We start from the raw sequence: 20,481 nt of genomic DNA, 5'->3' as shown, positions 1-20,481 counted from the left end.
TTGCATGTTAGTAATTGGACCGCCCAATGAAAGCTTAAACCGTAACAAAAGAAGCTGGTCATTGTTAGTGTCCCTCTAGTCCAGGCCCATGACTAGAAAAGGCCCAAGGTTGTACATTGCCGTTCGGTGAGTGAAATGGGCTATAACTAGTCGTGGATTATTCGATGATTGAAATGGGGATCAGATCCCAATCCGAACATCTATTCTAATCGCTTGGCAATTAATATGTTAACACACTATCTAGGATCTTGTCAATGTTCTATTAGACCCATGAAAAACTAAGTTATATGAACCCCTAACTCCAATTCGGCGATTAGAGTATGATCACATAATGCTTATCAATCTACACGATGTGACCAATGTTGCTTCAGCCCCCTAAACTGAAGAGTATGAACACCACAACCTTCTGACACATAATATTCAGCTATGGAGCTACTCCCAATTTTGAAATTTGGGGGTATGGGGTTCTACCCTTAAATGCCTTATTCAATGCCACAATGAAAAGGAGCCCATATTTAAGCTAGGCTTAGATCAAGTAAAGTGGACTCTAAAAAAGTAATCTCCTTTCTTTGGTTTCTTTGGACCCAAGTCTTGATCCACCCAAAATCAATAATTCATTTAAGTATCGAAATTATTCCCTGCCAACACACTCCCACAAACTCCTTTGCCTAACATTTATTCTACCTTACTAGTTCCCACTTTCGTACCATAAACTTTGTTTCAAGATGCCATAATAATATATTAAGCAACTTCATGAGAAATAACTTCTTGTCTTCAGTATTGGCCACCTCAAACAAAATTTTCTAGTTTCGCCCTGCTAACATTATTTATCACATTTATTTCACACCAACTAAAGTAATGTGTTTTAAGTGACTTCCATGTCAGCCACTTAAAAAGACAAAAAAAAAAAAAAATCATTTCAAATATGCCACGCAACCAGTATGAAATGAGTGTGATAAATAAGTGTGAAGAGTGTTACTCAAAAGAAAAAGGCTCAAAGCGAAGAGAACATCTAATCTTGCTCTCTTTATGATTGAGCTCATTAACATTGAAACTGGTGTCAATTTCTCCCCCATTAAATCCCCGAAAAGTTTTGGTCATAGGGTGTGAAAACAAGCCACCAAAATTTAGGGGACAAACCAGCTGGTTAATATTTGTGATCAAAGTCTAAACAATATGATGGGAAATACTATACATGTAAAGTCATGAATGGGAAAGGAGCCGCTCAGGAAGTTGAGTTTTCTGAAGTAAGAAAATCTTTTGCTGCCATCAAGTCAGGAAGCACAATGGCACCTGATTTCCTCCATTCCTCAGCATCAGGAGTCTTAAATCTATCCAATAGTAATGCATGCATCCCCACACTCTTTGCTGGCACGTAGTCTTTGCGCATGCTGTCCCCAATATGCAGAACTTCTTCTGGTGCGACACCAGCTCTCTCCAAGGCAATCTCATAAATCTTTGTGTCAGGTTTCTCTACACCTTCCAGACCAGAGAACACACCAAAGTCCCATTCAGATCCCTGCACAACACATTAGACTTGACACTATCAGCATCTCTAGTCTATCCCAAGCAATACACACGAATGAATTCAAAAGCAATCAACTTCGTTGATATTTAAAAAGGGTAGGTATAGATAGGGATCTTATACAAATGCATGAATGGAAAATAACAAAAAAAAAACAGACAAAAAACAATACTCTTCACCAAAACTTTTTAGGCAGCTTGAAGTTAAATGGTTTGCAGTGATATTGATATAAATCATGGGAACCTGAATTATTGTAGTAAAATGAGAACAACTCAGGGATCCCATCATCCTGTATGCCTGACCACAAATGCATGTTTTAATGGTGATCATCAATATTACCAGTTGGTAGACTTTCATAACAATGCTAAAACCAATTACTCCTACTTTAATCCAGATCAATTAAGATAAACTAAATAAGAATTTGGGAACCAAAATACCAGAACAGAACAATTTTTTTTACCTGGTTCAGATTAAGGGCTGGAAGAATTACATCCCGATACCGGTACTCTGCATTACTAATAATCCCAACTTTAAGCCCCTGCTCATGCACCCATCTTAGAAATGGTTGGGAATCTGGAAAGATGGTATAAGGTGCAGATGAACCAAATGATGAATATATGCGTCTAAACACCTTCTCAAATGTCTCCTCATCATAATCATATCCAGCCTGTAGTCAAAACAATATTTCCATTATAACTTCCTAACAAGGAAATTATATGTAAAAGTCCGAGCCAAAAAGTACACATTTTACTTTCAGTATCATTATGGTCACTCTACTTTGTTAGTAGGGGTGTGTTTTATAACTCATAAAAGTAATAAATAAATTTTCACACATTGAACTAGACTTGCCTTTTTGGAGAACAATGTGGGTACCACCATACCATGATTTGATACACAAGGATTACCAACAAGCTAGTCATCACTATACACCATGCCTAAAGCTATACTTGCTACGTCAGATTTTCTTACCCTGGTAAAGGAGTCTCTCACACAAGTCTTCCACCACACTATGTTGGGCATTTTAGCGGCATACCCAAAACAAGGATAATTTCTGGCCATGTCTTTATAGGCAAGTTTGAAGCCCTCATGCACACGCTTGTAGTCAGGGCATGGCAGCCCAACAGATTTGGCTGCCATGCAATAGTAGTCACCAAGTTCTCCCTTGTAAGCTATCAAAGTACCAGTAACATCCACAGTGATGCAACGTAATCTTGACAATATTGACATTTTAGTAGCAACTGCAAAGCTGACTCTTGGAATAGAATGACTTTAAAATTTCAGTGTAGCACTTATTGAATAAAGCCAGAGCAATACTTTGGATCAACCAACCCCTTCAGCGGTTTCAACAAATCCTGCATTTACACTATTTAAACATTTAGGTAGCATTAAAAAAATGTCCCAACCAAGTCAATGAAAATGTTAAGGTAAATCTCCATTTTTTGTTTGATTAAGTTGCTCTACATCAATGACAAAATTATCTAAAATGCAAAGGCTTCTCCATCAAAAATAGAATCTTGGTGAACATGCATTTTCTTTTCAAAATTTTAGTTTTTGTCAATAATGCTAACATGAAAGTCCTTTTTGACAAAGTAGCTCAATCACTCCAAATGGAAAAATGTAGAAGGAGAAAAATATGGTCTGCACTAAAATCTCCTACTTCTGAGCTAATTATATGCGCTAAAACCCTCTCTTTAGATACTTTCGTTTTAACCTTCTCCGCTTGTTGCACAGTTAAGCGATATAGTCTAATCACTTAGTTGAAAGCATTGACCCCAACAATGGTCCTCACAGGCAGGGGCCAAACTAGTCCGGTCCCCCCAAGCCCCAAAAAGTTCTCCAAATGTTTTTGAAAATACCTGTATAATTCTTTTAAAATTAAATTTTCACCCATTAATTTCTTTTTTTTTTTTTTTTTAAAGTTTCGTCCCCCCACATCTAAAATCCTAGTTCCACCCCTGCTCATAGGATGCATCAAGGCAGTAGGTTGGTTAGTTTCTTTCTTTTCATACACCACTCCACCAACTTGTCATTTCAGTTCTCACTTCTTTCTTTTCATACACCACTTCACCAACTTGTCATTTCAGTTCTCACTTTTTAACACTTTACTAGAATTCCTGCTCTGTTTACCCCCAACTAAGCTTTGTTTGTTAGTTTCTCCACTGTCTACTTCTTAGAAGATGTATTAAATCCACATATGTTGTCAATCACAGCTCCCTAACTTCTGAACAATCAGCAAATTTAAAATAAAATGTATTTTCTTTTCTTTCACCATATTTATTTATCCTGTTATGAAGGAAAATGAATAAATTTACATTGTCTGTCAGGATCAATGAATTGTTACATTTAGCTAAAGACCTAGTCATATAAAACAGTTCTAGCAGAGGGAATACAACCCCACCCATGAAAAAGATATTACTTATTCCCATGCACCATTTAATAGGAACAGATCAGTCTAGTTCACCTGAGAATGAGATGCATACGTATTTCAACATCGTCACCCTTTCCCAACTGTCTATAACCCTTCGGTTTCTAAATTAACTTAAAAACGAAATCAATAACAAATGAAAACACTAATGTCAAAACCTACGGGGTTCTATAATCTACTTATGACTATGTAGTCCATATTGCTTAAAAAGAATTACGAAAAAAGGGACATCAACCAGTGACAATCGCATGAATATATCAACAATAAAGTTAGATACAGTTAGGAATTTTCCACGATCTATATTTTGGGGAGTTGCAGTGTCCTATTGAAAACAGAACTCATGTAAACATGTTGCAGCTACTTAGATCTACAATCACCAACTAAGGAAACATCAAATATTACAAATTATGAGCATCTTACCCGAGCATAAACAGTCTAAGAAAAGGAGAGAAATTCATAGCCACTTATCAAACTCTCATCTACCCCATGAAAATTCATGACTTGCCAATCTTTTCAAACAACACCGGATAAGAAACTTAGCAATGCTAACTAACTATACTTTCCTCTTCAATTAGATTCCATATCCAATTATACACACATTGCAAGTGTAAAATGCGGGAAAGATGGGATATAATTCCTTGATTAAGTATGTACATAAAAATGAAAGATATTAGCCTTCAAAGTTTTCTTGGGCACATGTCGCACAATCTTTACAAATTTACAGCATATTTCAGATACGCTGAAAAAAAAAAAAAAAAAAAAAAAAAAAGGAAGCAAACATCTATCTGCTTTCAGTCTCGATAACTTTCATTTATCAACTCTTTTAGGCATCCAGAAAGAACTTTTTAAACTATTTTGATCTTTTTGAGATTCTCATACTAAGAATGCCGCTTAATTGAGTTGGGTTTTAACACTATAGATAAAGTTACTATCAGTGTGTTAGAAGGTTATTGACTTGGCCACAGGGATATTAATCCACTGACCCCATTTTATAGATTATTTGAGTATCCCAATATATCATTTCAAAACTAAAACTCTTTCTAGTTTTCAGTTCTAAAATCAACAGACTGCTTTGAAGTGAATATACGTACGGCCTCATGCAGTTTCTAGTTACAAACAAAAATAACCCTCACCATATTTAGAAATACATTGGATATCTTTCTGAAGCATCTTCATTCAATGCATAAGCACCTAAGTGATGTACTGGATCAAGGAATCTAGATGTTTTTTTTATTTAATCAGTATTTCGAACAAGTTCTTGCTATTTTTTTGTTGCTGGCTGCATTAACGGATATGATGATGTCTCATAAGAAAGCTCGTTTTATTTCTTTCAAGAACAGTATCAAAGTCCCTTTAGTTGCACGAGACTTTCACAAAAAAGATTTTCTTCTTCTGATCAAGTAAAGGAGTGAGGAGTTTCAACCTTGAGAATGCTCTTGCAGCTTCTAATTTTTAATTCATCACAATTCACTGATAACAACAATGTACACAAAGAGAAGCAAATGAAGATGCAGTAGAAGCATGCTAAAACTTGTATAGAAAAAAAATGGAATACCTTTCAGATCAATAAATCTAAAAAAAGCTTGTGAACTAGGTAAAAGATTATATCCCAGGAATGAACTACTAATCTTCAACTCAATCTTTGAATACCAACATTATCAAATTTTTATAGCTAAACTAATAAAAAAAGTGAAGCTTTTCCCATTCTAGATCAATTTGACTCGCAACAGTACCACCTTTGTCATCCAAGTCTCCATTACCAATCTGTTGAGTACCAAAGAGAACACACCCAACACTGAAGATGCTCAAAGAACATCAAATCTCAGTCAAATAAATCAAACAGGACCATCATTTCCAACTTCCAAGAAAACCCAATCAGAAAATAACATCAAAAGTTCAATTGAAGATCAACAAACTAAACAATGTTGATACCACAGTTCACATCTAGCGAATTAAACAGAACCAAATATTCAGACCCGAAGCACTTACAAAAAAAAAAAATCATTAACAAAAATGAAATAAGAGCAGAGAAATAGAGAAATGTGATTGCAAGATCAGATATTAGCTGTATTTAACTCAAACTAATACTGCAATATACAGACAAATACAAATTTCAGGAGACAAACAAAAAAAAATTAAATTCATCGGGGAAAAAAAAAAGGGGGATTTTGCGACATACCCAGATGTCGGAATGGACGAGAATCCGAGTTGCTTCGCAGAAATCGCAGGTCTTGAGAAGTTAGCTTCAGCTGCACACTCATAGGACAGAAGCTGGCAGGCTTATAATTATATAAAAGAGAAAAGAAACAAAAACGTTTCGTTTTTGACAAGGTAAGTGAAAAGAAAACGTTTTGCCAAAACAACCAGCGATATGGGGACATTAATTATGTGGGCGTCGCAGGATTTTGGTGTCTGTTTTAGTTTCCCCCTCTTTTGGGGTTTTCTGTAATACCCTTTCCTTATTAAACTTTTTTCATTTTTTTTTTTTTTAAACTAATGATATAAGGAGAATTATAATCCTCCCGAATATGATGTAGCTTTTAAAATTACCATTGAATTTGAGATAGTCATTATTGAATTCCAATCTATTGATAATTTTAAAAGCTACATTACATTCGAGAAGACTCCGAAAAAACTCTAGTCGTTCTTGTATCACAACTCGTGTACTTTTAGAAATAATTGAGCCAAAATTTTTGGACTTTAGAAATAATATTTGAGCCATGTTGAGTCATTATAAGACAAGTGTGAGGAGCAGCAGGCATTTAGACAAAAAAGAATGTTATAGGTTACATCTTGGAGTTATACATGATAACATAATTGTGCAGCAAAAAAAAAATGAAGTTAGTTATAACACATGACTTCAGGAGGAGTAATCTGACTTGCGAAAATGGATGCCATTAAAAAGCATTTTTTTATAAGAAGCCCATAAACAAATTTAAAAGTATGAGATCTTAAGTTCATGAAGTCAATGATTCACCTAATAGTCAATTCTTAGAAGTAAAAAAGTCATGCAACCAATATTTATTTAGAGCTCTAAAATGAGGATTATAACTTCATCATTATTTAAACAAAAAAAGTATAATGAAAGTTGAAGCACTTTCTTTTTTCCTTTCCTTTTTATTAAAAAAAATAACGCGAAATAAGAATTCAGTACCTCTTTTACACCGCGATAGGATCTGGCTAAAGTTGTTTCACATGTTAGGCTCTTAAATTACCTAAGCCAAATTCAGAAAATCTCAATCACTTTGTTCTAATCATCTTGAATAGAAAGAAAAACTTATTGCATTATAACTTTAAGAGTGACAATAATTGGGTTTCATGCATGAAACACATTTGTATAAGACAAGAGAAGAAAACAGTTTAATTCATTTCATATCTTTTGCATGGTCTAGCATATCTAGCACATATGGTAGATGGATAAGAGTCAATTTGTTTTAGAGTGGTCATATTTAATAGAAAATTAAACCAATATCTTTGTATAAATATTAAATACCATTGCATAAGTGTAAATACACCAAAAAGAAAAGGGTACCAAGGTGAAGTTGCTTTTGGTTGAAAACATGAGAAGCATCCAAAACTATGTACTCTTGGCCGTGGTATTATAATCACCAAAACCATGAGCACAGATGTGATTCGTGAAAAAAATGAGCCACAAATGCAAACACGTGTTACTTGCAGTGCTCTCGGAAAAGTAACGCTATTATTCACATTTATTTATTTTAATTATTTTTCATGTACGAGTTTTAAGTGATTTTTTTTTATTATTATTCTTTTAAAGTGGCTCATATAAAAAAAAAAAATTACGTAAAATACATTATAAAATATACTTGATAAGTGATGTGAAGAGATTAATGGCATGCATATTGTTATAAAAATCACAATTATTTAATTTTTTTTTTTAAAAAAAAAATGATTGAATTTAATAAGTTTTATATTATAGAAACTAACAAACTATAGAGAATTTTAACCTAAAATAAAAAATAAAAAATTATTGCATTTCTAATGATAAAAAGTAAACGGCAATCTTTTAAGCAACACCACATTAATTATCCCTACACGGCTACACTATGATGCTTGTAGTCAAATTAATCGAGTTTAGTGGACCCCTCTACAGACTAGAATCTATTTCTTGAGACAGTGCTCTCCTTGAATCACTCCTCAACAATGACTTTTTTTTGAAAGAGATGAGGGGACAAGGATCTCTAGATTAGCACATGAGTTGATCATCAAAGCCCCAGTAGTTGCTTACTTTTTCAAGTTGATATGCCTAATAAATCAGACGATGAATGACACCCCCCCACACCACCACCACCCCCACCCACCCCCCCCCCCCCCCCCCCCCCCAATTGTTGGTCTTTTTAAGCATCATGTGAGGTATGATTGCTCTCTTCATGTTTCATCTCTAAATGTTTCTGTTTATGTTCACTGGCAAATTGCATAGCTGCCAAAATTTGATTATATTCCTCCAAAGCAAACATTTCATGTTCTGTTTTGTATATATATGTATGTTCAAGCTGATGATAAATTCCCTGATCATTCTGGAGAATAAATAAATTGGTCAAAATTTTGTAGGTCTCAAAAATTTAAAACCTGTCCGCCCAACATGCAAGTTATTAACTCAAATTGAAGCAACAAAAATAGTTTACATATACCATTTCATATTTTTCATTTGTATCAGTTTTTTCTATGTACAGAGTCAACTGCCATTCTAGCTCATTTACATACAATCTATCTGTAGAAGAGTAATGATTCTCTTCACACCCATTTCACATGGCTGTGTGTTTTGAATAACACTTAAAACGCGTCACGTCAGCCTATATGAAATGGGTGTGATAAATGAGCATGAAAAGTAACACTACTCATCGTAAGAATGATAAAATTGTATATGTACACAGTCTACAAAGAGCACTTCTAGGGCTAGCCTTGAATGCATGACATTTTCAGGTTTCCCAAGCTATTTAATAAATCCATAAAATCAATAAACACTATGTTTTTCTAGCTTGATAGATAACGCACCTATGTACAGTATGGTGTCATTAGTACTCTCATCTATTTTTGGCTGGTAAGAAATAATGAGCTATACTGGAGCCCCTTTTGACTACATTAGGCCGCTTATGAGGCCTGATCCAGGCCCGAACTTCTTCCTGAATATCTGGTGGTAATTCATCAACCACAGAGGGATCAATCTCATCAACTTTGTAACCCCATGCTTCCCTTTGTTGTTCAATATGAGCTGAACTAGACCTGCTACTGTTAGTCCCGGTCACCTCGAGAACAATTTCTTTTGGTTCGACTTGATTCGGGTCTGAACGGATACTACTTGTAGACTGAAAGCCTGAAGTATACTTCAAAGTTGAGAGAGAGAGAGAGAGAGAGAAGGGGAAATGCAGAAAGGAATTGGCATAAATGTAAAGCCTATAAAGGTTGGGTTTGAAAATTACCGACAGACGATGCTGCTTCAACATTTTGGACAGCTTCAACATGCTCCTGCTTCCTTGAGGAACAAGAGGGATCACAACTCTTAAAGAACCTCAATATTGAAGTTGCTCCCTGCCACAAAATAATTAAGAAATAAGTTAATGTTCAGCTCTAATCAGTACTCAATGGATCAAACAGAACAAAAACTTCACTTATGTTGCAGTTATGGCTCGGGCATTTGGCAGAGCAATGTTTGTGCAGAGATAATGGAAGTGCACATATGTACCTTCTCTTTTGATGTGTTTCTTTTCTGCACAACTTGATCAAAACTAGGCATGGAATATTTAACCCCAGGTTCTTCCTCAGGGATTTCTCTTTGTTGCTCACTTTGACTTATAATCTCCAAACCACTTGCACCTCCTAGACAAATACATGCCTTTATTATGATGCGGTAAAGGAAAACTAAAGAGTTAAGTGAGGCAACCAAAAGCGATAACCAGCACATGATACTACCTGAAGCAAACGACTGCAAAGTTTCTTGGATAATACCATTTTGCATCCGTTGTGGTGACAAACAAGATGGATCCTGCACATCAAAGGGTCTCACGATTGGACCTATTTACCACAGGAAGCATTTGCCCAAATTTTTCATTCAAGAATCAAGACACACATCGTGCATCATATAACACAAATCATGCTTTAGAAAAAGGGGTAAATTTCTGCCCAAACTCCATCTAACCTGTTAAAGCCTTGTAATATCTAACTACCCATGCTAAATATGCAAGAGCTGGTGTATAAACATCTCAAAGGGTTAAAAATTTTCTCATAGCATGGTAAAAATAATGAATCTGTGTAGAGTAAAACCTGTTCTTTCCAAATATTCTTTTTGTCTTCCTGTTCATCCAGACTAGTAACATCATACTTAATCTTAGTTTCTTCTCCATGGAACTCAATCTGTGGCTCAGTTAAAGTCAAATCCGAATAGCTTTCACTTCCTAACAAAAAACAGCCTCATTAAGACACAAGAGAATATTAGGAAACCAAGAATGAACAAGAAGCACATTTGAGACCAATGTACCTGAGGGTGACAAGGGTGCAGCATCATGGATGAAGTTATCCTGTGATTGCTTTGACAAAGAGTTGGATGAGTACTGGCCATGAAAGTACTTCATAATTGAAGATGTTCCCTAGCAAAAGTATATGCACCATTAAAATTATAGTAGAGGACAAGCAAATCTAAGCCTGAATAATTAGCTGAACATAACATTTCTTTCAGCAGCTGGATTAATTCATTTTGAAACTGATTTAATTCAAATACTTCTTGATTGCTTCATATTAAGAAGCATCTACAATACGAATAACAACTCCATGGCCTGCTAAACATATATTAGTTAGGTATTGAGAGAAAAAGAAAAGCAGAATATTATCAGTATTTGAGAAATCCTACAAAGGTTTGATCACCAACCAAGCTGGCAATGATACCCTGATGTGTTGAGAGCTAACTTCCTAAGGGAAAAGATAGACCAGAAAGACACAAAAAACCTAGACCCAAGAAAAACTTACAGATGGTATGGCAACGATTTTACTCGCTGAAACAGAAAGGGATGTTATACCCCAACCATTGTATTGACTTCCTTGAGTCTTAGATTTGTATGAGCCCACATATTCACGTAGTCCAGCTTGAAATAAGTTGAGGGCATCTTCTTGGATCTTGACAGTCCCATACCTTAGGGGACAAGACTTGGAAGGGAACTTCTTATGTGAATCTGAGTCATTGGACTGCAGGATAACTCATAATCAGAATGGAAACAAGGAGTATACAGAAACTAAAATCCAGATTGATTGATGGAAAACAACTACTTTGTATGCTCTAGCATGCAGAGTTAGTGTGTGAGCAATCCGTTTATTTTGATCCAAGTCGGAGCGAAGGCGTTCACCGAGTTCTTCACAAAGTTCATTGAGCCAGTGTTGAACCTGGAGGAAGAGCCACAGGCTGGTTAAGAGAAACATTTAAAATTCAGCATTAGAGGGATAAGAACTTCAAGAAATATTATGTCGGAACAAGAACCAGACAGGGGTAGTAATATTTAGAAAGATGTGGATTTCAAATTCATTCTGGAATTTCATATCTATTTAGAGACTCCCTCTATAACTGATCATGTAGGAAAAGCTGGGTAGAGTAATAGTTTCTCAGCACCCAGTAGAGTTTTCTCAATTGATGGTCCCTTCTAACAAATCAAAATAGCAATGGTTCTCTTTGGCATGCAAAAACAGTCATCAAATTAGATTTTCAAAAGGAACAAAAAAAAAGGGAACAGATTCATCTAATCATAATATGAGAAGTTTCAAATTACACAAAAAAAAAAAAAAAATCACTAGATTACAAACACAAGCCATTTTCTCTTTCCAAATTGCTTGCATAACTGAAAATACTGATGTTTTGAAAGACCTAGGAGAGATTATTGGGAAAAATATATTTGTTTCTTAGTTCCAAAATTGATTTCTTCAGCATGGCAATTTTGATCTACATGGAGATTGAAAGAGATATTTGTCCAATTAGATAATTTCTCCAACAGCATCATGGTTCACTTCAAGGGTCCAACAACAAGTCAATATTATTCTCAGAAACCAGATACTCTATTAAAACCCAAAGTAGTAGTGGCGGTGCTTATAAATACAGCCATTGGGCCTGCTCAACTACCATATCCTAGTCAAAATTTGAAGGCTACAAGGCAACACTCTTGGGAATATCATATACTATCATGCTTTTCAACACTTAAGATGACTTATAGATTCTAGGGTGATACATTGTATTATGCATAGAATATATAGCCACAACTAATACAAGGCTCATATCTGGCATGAAATGTCCAACTTTAGGCCTTATTAAACAAACAAACCATAAAATAGAGACTACCAAAAAGCTGGGAATGTCTTTACTTTAGACATTTTTGGTGACCACATGATAAGCACATCAAAATTAAGGTTAAAGATGTCAGAAATTGAAGAAGCTTTAATTGTCTAGGGACATTAGAACTAATCACGCAGTTTAGAGGGTTGATTAATTAGATTTAAATTTTAGGGAGAACATTGAAAATGAATCCTATAGTTTAGGGTGGGAAATTGTAATTTACCCAAAATAGTCTTAAAATTTTTCTATATTTTGGGATTTGGTACATGAAAAGCATTTTACACAGAGTAAGACTAATGCCTTAATCAAATAAATATCATTTAATGACTCTGTACATGGGATGACAAGATTATACGGCATCATGAACAGAGGCATTCATCTGGTTGGGAGAATAATTCTTACAGAAGAAATTGTCTTCAGAGCCCGAGGACCAGGAAATGTCTTCCCAGAACCATGACTCTTGGGAAGAAGGCGCCCCTGAACTTCTTCGCCACTGATTCCTCTTGCAATATTCCATAACCAAGTACTGGAATGCATGTAAAAAAGTATAAATCAGGAAGTACATTTGGGCAATTATTAGATGAATATTCAAATGGATAAACAACAGCAACTAACACAAACAAAAAATGGCATTTTTCCAGATACCATTCAGCATAGAAATTACTGTGTATATATATATCAGATAATAATGGGATAAAGCATAATGAAATTTAAAAAAAAAAAAAAAAGAAGAAGAAGATAACATCTGGAGATAATTGAGAAAATAACCATGATTTGACTTGGGAAAATCACAATGCTCAGTCAAATTTCGAAATTTTTGAAATAGAAAATTTCACCATGATACGTTTAATAGAAAAGCTGTCTATCATCTAAAGGTTCAAAACATTCAGAGAATATTGTTCAAGGATAGGTACTGACCCTGTGTTGATGCCATAATGCTCTTGTAGCTTCTCTTCTGAAAATTGCAGCAGATCACCCACAGTGTTCACACCCAAGTCACTTTGTAAAGCAGTTCCAAGCTTTCCTCCAAGCTGTTTCCTGCAAAACATGTTTGCTTCAACACTAGGCATTGCCTGTCACAAAATCTTACAAGCAATAAGCTTTTGAACCATAAGAAGAATACAAAACAAACAAATAATATAAGATCGACTTTTACTTTCTTTTTGAAGCAATCGTAGTAGCAAAATATGGCAGTCACCTCATGCACATAGGATTTTGACTAAAATGTCTAATTGAAGACAAGAGTATAAAAATCCAAACAAGCACTCACATTTTCTTAATTGGCAAGGACTCAAGTAATCCTTTCACAGATGAGAAGGGAACAACAGTTTGTTGTGCAGGTTTATTCATAGCACTTGCATGTTTGGCCAGCATCTGCTAACAAAATTCATAGATAAGCTGATTATGAAAAAATCAAGCCATGAAGTGTTCAGTGAAGAACAATTTTAAAAATTGAGGACCACTACCCACCTTATTATGAGCAACGCCAGCAGAACATGTAAATTCAGTCTCCCTCAACACTTGCATCCTAAGTTCTGCAACAATCAAGGCCCCACAAGCCAGTAGCTTATCACGGCGACCAGCATCACTCCTACAAAGCCATTCCCTCACATTTTCTTTGGCATCATTTCCATCCTGAATTCAAAACCAATTTCAGTCTAATGATTCCCCCTAACACAACACTAGGAAGTTCAGAACTTAGCAATTCAGCCCTGTCATTAGGTGAACTCTTAAAATATGTGCAGAGGAAAAAGAACCTTGATATGGTACATTTTAAATCTCAAATTTAACATAAATAAGTGCTGACGAATGTTGCCAAATTGAGATAATAGGTAAGTTTTGGCCTCCAGGGATAATCCACCGTTATACCTTTTCCCCAAAGCCCATGTCTAATATCCTTTTGATCTTAAGGAATACATTTATTGTTCCACACAGTGCAAGAAATCCAAAAGCTGCATATTGATAAACACAACCCCCCCTCCTTCTCAGCACCTCCCAAAAGAAAATTTCTAGGAAAAGTACCCTATAACTTTACATTTTTGTGCTCCACATTATGATCCAAATTTACTTTGACAAGTAGAGATTAATTCTTGATGCTCTCTTCAAAAGCAGATGCTTATACACAGAAGATACCAACGGATCAGGAGGCAGTTGCTGGATAAAAGTTTGTGGAAATATTCAGTAATTTAAATAGTTTAATATGCTTTACTCCATCAAACTTCCAGAAAATTTTAGCTAGAAACTGAAATCTGAATTGACATCCATATCAACGTTGACCTTTAGTCATACAATTAACTTCTATCATCTTAGCATTGATAAAAATATAAATGATCGGGAGATTTCAATGCACTGTCTCTGACCTCATTATTAAGTCCCAAAATGTGTGACTTAACAGCTTCCTCATCAATTACTTCCAAGCCTTCTGGAGGATTTTCTGCTAACATTGTTTCTGCTGCATCAGTAAGGTCAAGATACACTTCATCAATAGAAGCCCTCTCACATCGACCCTTCCTTGCAAGAACAGAAACCACCTGAAAATTTGAAAAGGAAAAAAAAAAATACTACCATAAGTTCCACTCTTAATGAGTATAATGACAAAAATAAATATAAAGTTATTAGGAGTGTTTTGAATCTACTTACCTCTGAACCCGCATTGCGGTAAGTGTTCAGATCAGCTTTACCACGAGCGACCGGGACTTTGACCAACTGAATTTGTGGGCAGACTTGCTTTGCCTCATCTCCTCGCATTGAACTGATAATCATGCATTTAATTTTCATAGTCTAAAACTATTCAGTTATTGGTAAACATGTACTAATAGAATAAGCAAAAACATTCTTAGTACCGCTTCACACCATATTTACGGGCCTCATAGCTAACAGCAATCAAGCTCCCACCTTTCCAGGAGTTATATTGTACCACAGCAGAGGGTAAACCTCTTAAATTGGGCTGTTTCCGCTGCTCCACTACAAAGAATAACACATAGTAGTTAGCCGGGGTACGACTATAATTTTGTGCCACTACTAACATAAGGCAACCACAAGAGGACATTCATGTTCAATATTTTTGACACGAAAGAGGTTCCTAAAAGTGTAGCAAATGCAAAACTATCAACAGATATCATGCCGAGTGCCTAATCACAAGTAAAAAAACAGACTTTTCCTGTATATCCAATTCTGAATTCCTCACTTTCGTATGCTTCTTTTAAATGCAAAACTACAAACTCATGCACTCCTTGGAACATGTCAACCATGTGTATGCATATTCAAGCCATTTTCTGTCTGAACAGAAAAGGGGCATTCTATAAATATTGAATATAAACAAAAACAACACCTTAGTTTGAACTGAAATCAAAATTCAATTGGATAAGAGCATCTTGCAGTACTGTTTCTTCTCAGAAACATGGAAGGGAGTAAGCAACTGTACTCAATCCTCTTTAACAAAGGGCATAACTTTATATCAAAATAACCAAATGGGCATGCTTGGGATTGGTCAGAAAAAACAATATGAGCCCAATTACACAAAAATAAAACATAAAAATTCAAAAATGTATCTCTATATTTGCATTCTTAACCATCACATCCTAATATAACCTACCAAATAACATATCTACATACTCACATACTCACATATATGCATTACCCATGTTTACATAAAACTGATAAAAGAGAGACAGAGAGAAAGTCGGAAACCCTGAACGTAGAAGCAGTCTATGTCGATGTGAGCAATTACTCTAGCATCAGATGATTCGGGTTTGGCCACAGGCATTTCTTTTCTATTTTCTTTGATCCTTTCTTTTCTTTCCCTCCAAATCCAAATCCCAAGATCGAGCGACAGCGAACTTTATTTAAGGGGCCGGGCGTAGCTTAGTGTAGAAGCAAATGAATTATCTAGATTCTATAGTACGCCTATTGGCGTTTTTTTTTCTTCATTTTTTTATCTTTCACCATAGTGACCTTTGAAATTTATTTGTATATCCATCTAGGGGATTAAGGCTAATAGGGCTCCTATCTATTAAATCAATGGCCGCAGGAGGGGGCTAGGGGTATTTTCGCCTGTTGATCTAAAAAAGTTAGTTAATTAACCAAATTCATACTGATATGAATAAATTTTGACTATTTTGATTAAGTCGGTTAATTCGATGAACTTGGTTACATGTTGGTCGAATAAGTTGGTTAGTCATACATTTTTTAAATTAGATCAAACATACTTTAATGGGCCAAAACGGATTGCTTTTGGGCTCAAATGGGGTTTTTTTTTTTTTTTTTGGCTAAACAAGTGATGCAAAAAATTATTGAAAGTTAAAGTCAATTAAGTCGGTTTGGTTTGGTTAACCCGCGAAATAAAAATTTTATCAACAAAAGTCGGTTCACTGTCAGTAGCCATCGATGGTCGTTGTTAAGCAATCGATAAGGCAGGGGATATTCTACCAACCCCTAAAGGCTACTTAAAAGAAGGGGGGATTAAGGCAAATAGCAAATGCTTAAAATTATTTTTTTTAAAAAAAAAAAGGGAAGAAGAAGAAGAAGAAAGAGTGATGAAGGAGCAAATTGCAAATAAATATATTTCATCAAATGACAAGTAGGTCCCATCTTAGATTCTCAAATCACTGCTGCTAATTAAGTACTAATTCCTCAATCAGCACTCCTAATGACCTATATGATGACCCATTTTCCATCACAGCCATCTTACTTTTCTTGCTCATTTCCTTCACCTTTCTCCTCACCTCATCCTCGCCGTCCATCAAACGCTTTATCCCTCTCTCAACCTCCTCCGCCCGCACCAAATCACTCCCCTCCTTATAATCCAACGTAATCTCAACCGCCAATCCCAATTCCTTCACCATCTCAAAGGCATTCATTTGTTGCTCGGCGTAAATCGGCCACGTGGCAATCGGCACACCGTGCCACAAGCTCTCCAAGATTGAGTTCCACCCACAGTGCGACACGAACCCTCCGATCGCCTTGTGGGCCAAGATTGTCACCTGCGGGACCCACCCGCAGACCAAGCCAAATCCAGCCGTACGTTCCAAGAACCCATCTGGTAAAACCTCCTCGAGATTTGCGTACTCATTCGGAAGATGTAAGTAGGCCTTCGGTTTCTCCCGTATGGCCCATAAGAACCGAAGTCCGGCCCGTTCAAGCCCAAATGCTATCTCTCTCACTTGGGACCCACTGAGACTTCCCATACTACCAAAGCACAAGAACACAACCGATGATGGAGGCTGGCCATCAAGCCACCTCATTATACTCTCATTGTGGGCCCTGTCTGGATGCCATTGAGCCGGCCCAGCAAGGTCCAGAATTGGTCCAACTGGGTAAACCGGTGGCAATGGGCCCGTGGAGACCGAGTTAACCGCATGAGGCTCAAGCTCCACGCACGTGTTTACAATAATACCCTTTGTTTCCGAGTACCGGAGTGCATTGTGCAAAAACAAAGCGTACCCCTCTTTCTTCAGCACCGACGGAGGCAACACGGTCGGAGGCACGGGTTTCACGAACGCCGGGATGACTATCTCGGCGGTGAGACGTTCGATGTCTAATACCGGAAGATGAAGCATGAAGCTGAGAAAAGTCGCTGGAGACGCAAAGAAAAGGTAGCAAGCGATGCTGAGCTCCTTGGCTACATCAATCATGGAAGTACAAAACATATCAACGAACAACCCGGCGAGTAGAACAGGCGAGTTGGGGTTTGACTCGGTTGCCGCCATGAGGTTGGTGATCGCCTGCTTCACGTGGGGTTTGTGTTTTTCAATGAGACAGCAAACGAAGCCGATGGAAGATTGGAACTGATCGGGTGAGGGAAGATCCTCCACAGTAGGGAGGTGGAGGAATCGGACGGTGTTGGTTGCAGGTGAGGTGGCGTGTGATTGGACGTAGGTGTTGACGAGGGGTCTTTCGGGCATGGTGATGATGAGTATGGTGGCGGAAAACCGACGGTCATGATCGATGAGGCGTTGCGCAAATTCAACAAGTGGGACCATGTTTCCGATCCCTGGCGTTGAAATGAACACCACCTCATATTTTCTAGCCGCCATGGCCATGGCTTTCTTTGAGCCTCTAATCTTTTTTGGCTTTACTTTTGGGTTGTGTGTATCAAGAAGATACACATGGAAGTGGTCCTATATATTGACATTATTTATAGAAATGGGAATATTAGAATATATACATAAACAAACCCACCACCTAGACTTCACCAATTGTATGGCACTATATATATATATATATATATATATATATATATATATATATATATATATATATATATATGTGTGTGTGTGTGTGTGTGTGTGAGATAGAGAGAACACCGGCGTGATGTCCGTGTTTTTTAATATTTTTTAATATTAAAATAATATATTTTTTAATATTTTAATTTTATATATATATATATATATATATATATATGTGTGTGTGTGTGTGTGTGTGTGTGATGATAGAGATAACACGGGTGTGATGCCCATGTTTTTTAATATTTTTTAATATTAAAATAATATATTTTGTAATATATATATATATATATATGGTAGCTCTATTTATTAGGGGTGTCAATCCGGTCCGATTTTTCGATTTTTTTTCAAAATCGAAACCAGTTTTACTCGGTCTGATAACCGGTTTTTTAAAAAAAATTTGTTTTTGGGCTTATTTAGGTATTGGGCCTAAATGAAGCCAATTTTTTTTTTATAAGCTGGCCCATTTTTAAAAAAATCTATTAGTTTCTTTGTTTAAATTAAAGGGGCTTTGTTGTGATTGTTCCAAATAATTAAAAAATAAATCTAAAAAGGTCCAAAAATCCTAAAAAATTAATGTTTTTGCCTATTTGGGCCTTAGAAATAAGAATTTAATTTTTTCAAATACCCTAAACCTAAACCTAAGTGTAAAAAATATTAATATATATAATATATATATTAATATGTAAATATAATAATATATAAATATTATTAAATAAAATGGAAACCCGGTTCCGGTATTCCCGGTAAAAACCGGGTACCAAAAATCGGTACCAGAACCGGGGTACCCGGTTTTTGAATTTTTCAAACCGGAACCAGAACTGGGACCCCGATTTCCCAATTTCCAGTTTCCCGGTTTCCCGGTTTTCCGGTTCCGGTTCCGGTTTCCCGGTAATTTTTGACACCCCTACTATTTCTTAATATCTATCTATGTTTGTTACAATATCATGCGGTAGCATCTATTTTCTTTCATTTTAACTCTAATAGGACAATTTTAGTCAGGTTTATATGGGCCTTTCTTCTCCAAGAATCCACTCCAATCGATGTTGATTGAGTCATGTAAAAGAAACATAAATAAGGCAAAGTGTTAGTCGGAGTAGGTTGGCGGGATATAGGTTTGATGCTTAAGTCAATTATTCCTATAGATATAGATAATGACTAAATAAACAATTCATATAGTAAATTCTGCTAGAGATCCATGTACTTGGACCTTGAGTTGTTTATAAAGTAGTCGAACATCAAATGTTGTTATGATGGCTAGTTCTTGCTTTGTAAAGACCTTTAGGTTAGGGAGCGCGTCGTCCGAGCTGAGCATCAGGTGTCGACACATGGAGAGATCTAGCACCTCTTCGTTGGTATTACTGATGCGATGTTAGTTTTTTTAGCTTGTCAAGTCGCCGTTTCTTTCACCTGACCATGTTGAACATATAGGAGCTGCTATCCATTGAATTGCGGATTCTTGGGAAGATTGACATGTTGAACACTTAGGATGAATCAATCGATGAGAGTCATTTGTCAAAGATATGATCGCCAAGCCTCGATCGTGGTCAAGACTCGTGAGTGACGTTCGTGGTCGTCAAACTTAATCGACTTATGTGGGCTGAATCCTCCTTCTGTAAGATGGGCCTAGAAGCAGTAGGCCCAATCCCCAACAAAGTCTTTGCTTGGTAATTTTGATTTGAATTTGTCAGAATATCAGCATTATATTCACGATATATTCATCATCTTTTAGAAGTTATTTAATATGAATGTTCGTCAAGATGTATAAAATGATTTTCTCATGCTATACTTTCATGGCTTTATAAATACTTGTACTTTCTTTACATTATCATTTTTATTAATTACCATTTTTAAAACAAACATGTCGTCGGACAAAACTAAGAATTTAATTTTAGAAGGGTCGGGCCGCATGCTTTGAAATTTCTTTTAAGAGAAATATCATAATAAAGTAAATAATAATAATAATAAAAAAAACTAT

At 36.1% G+C, this 20,481-nt stretch overlaps 3 protein-coding genes across 9 annotated transcripts; all 3 read right to left on the bottom strand.

Annotated features, from left to right (window-relative positions):
• Positions 1 to 979: 979 nt before the first annotated feature.
• Positions 980 to 6,323, bottom strand: LOC132168510 (Haloacid dehalogenase-like hydrolase (HAD) superfamily protein). 2 transcript variants are annotated; one of them, XM_059579505.2, is made up of 4 exons: positions 6,130 to 6,323; positions 2,495 to 2,888; positions 1,986 to 2,192; positions 980 to 1,519 (listed from the first exon to the last, which is right to left on the bottom strand). In XM_059579505.2, exons 2-4 carry the CDS (start codon positions 2,750 to 2,752, stop codon positions 1,226 to 1,228), a joined length of 759 nt encoding a protein of 252 aa, XP_059435488.1. In that variant the 5' UTR covers positions 2,753 to 2,888; positions 6,130 to 6,323; the 3' UTR covers positions 980 to 1,225. The 2 variants fall into 2 exon arrangements, with proteins under 2 accessions (XP_059435488.1, XP_059435489.1); XM_059579506.2 differs by having other exon boundaries at positions 2,495 to 2,877.
• A 2,464-nt stretch (positions 6,324 to 8,787) lies between these two features.
• On the bottom strand, positions 8,788 to 16,197 carry POLH (Y-family DNA polymerase H). 6 transcript variants are annotated; one of them, XM_088512334.1, is made up of 15 exons: positions 15,970 to 16,197; positions 15,123 to 15,243; positions 14,920 to 15,031; positions 14,640 to 14,810; positions 13,750 to 13,914; positions 13,550 to 13,653; positions 13,198 to 13,317; positions 12,682 to 12,805; positions 11,229 to 11,342; positions 10,932 to 11,147; positions 10,447 to 10,555; positions 10,233 to 10,363; positions 9,655 to 9,954; positions 9,392 to 9,500; positions 8,788 to 9,285 (listed from the first exon to the last, which is right to left on the bottom strand). In XM_088512334.1, exons 1-15 carry the CDS (start codon positions 16,043 to 16,045, stop codon positions 8,996 to 8,998), a joined length of 2,262 nt encoding a protein of 753 aa, XP_088368460.1. In that variant the 5' UTR covers positions 16,046 to 16,197; the 3' UTR covers positions 8,788 to 8,995. The 6 variants fall into 6 exon arrangements, with proteins under 6 accessions (XP_088368460.1, XP_088368462.1, XP_088368461.1 ...); XM_088512336.1 differs by having other exon boundaries at positions 8,789 to 9,285; positions 16,010 to 16,196; XM_088512335.1 differs by having other exon boundaries at positions 8,789 to 9,285; positions 15,920 to 16,003.
• Positions 16,198 to 16,815: 618 nt separating this feature from the next.
• Positions 16,816 to 18,388, bottom strand: LOC132168509 (UDP-glycosyltransferase 43-like). The gene has a single exon (XM_059579504.2). It carries the CDS (start codon positions 18,318 to 18,320, stop codon positions 16,893 to 16,895), a length of 1,428 nt encoding a protein of 475 aa, XP_059435487.2. The 5' UTR covers positions 18,321 to 18,388; the 3' UTR covers positions 16,816 to 16,892.
• Between the last annotated feature and the right edge of the window lie 2,093 nt (positions 18,389 to 20,481).

This window comes from Corylus avellana, chromosome 1 (genome assembly GCF_965113065.1).
Source record: "Corylus avellana chromosome 1, dhCorAvel1.hap1.2, whole genome shotgun sequence".
NCBI classification, from domain to species: Eukaryota; Viridiplantae; Streptophyta; class Magnoliopsida; order Fagales; family Betulaceae; genus Corylus; species Corylus avellana.
The sequence above is the reverse complement of the archived record's forward strand: the minus strand, read 5'-3'. Positions and strand labels throughout refer to the sequence as shown.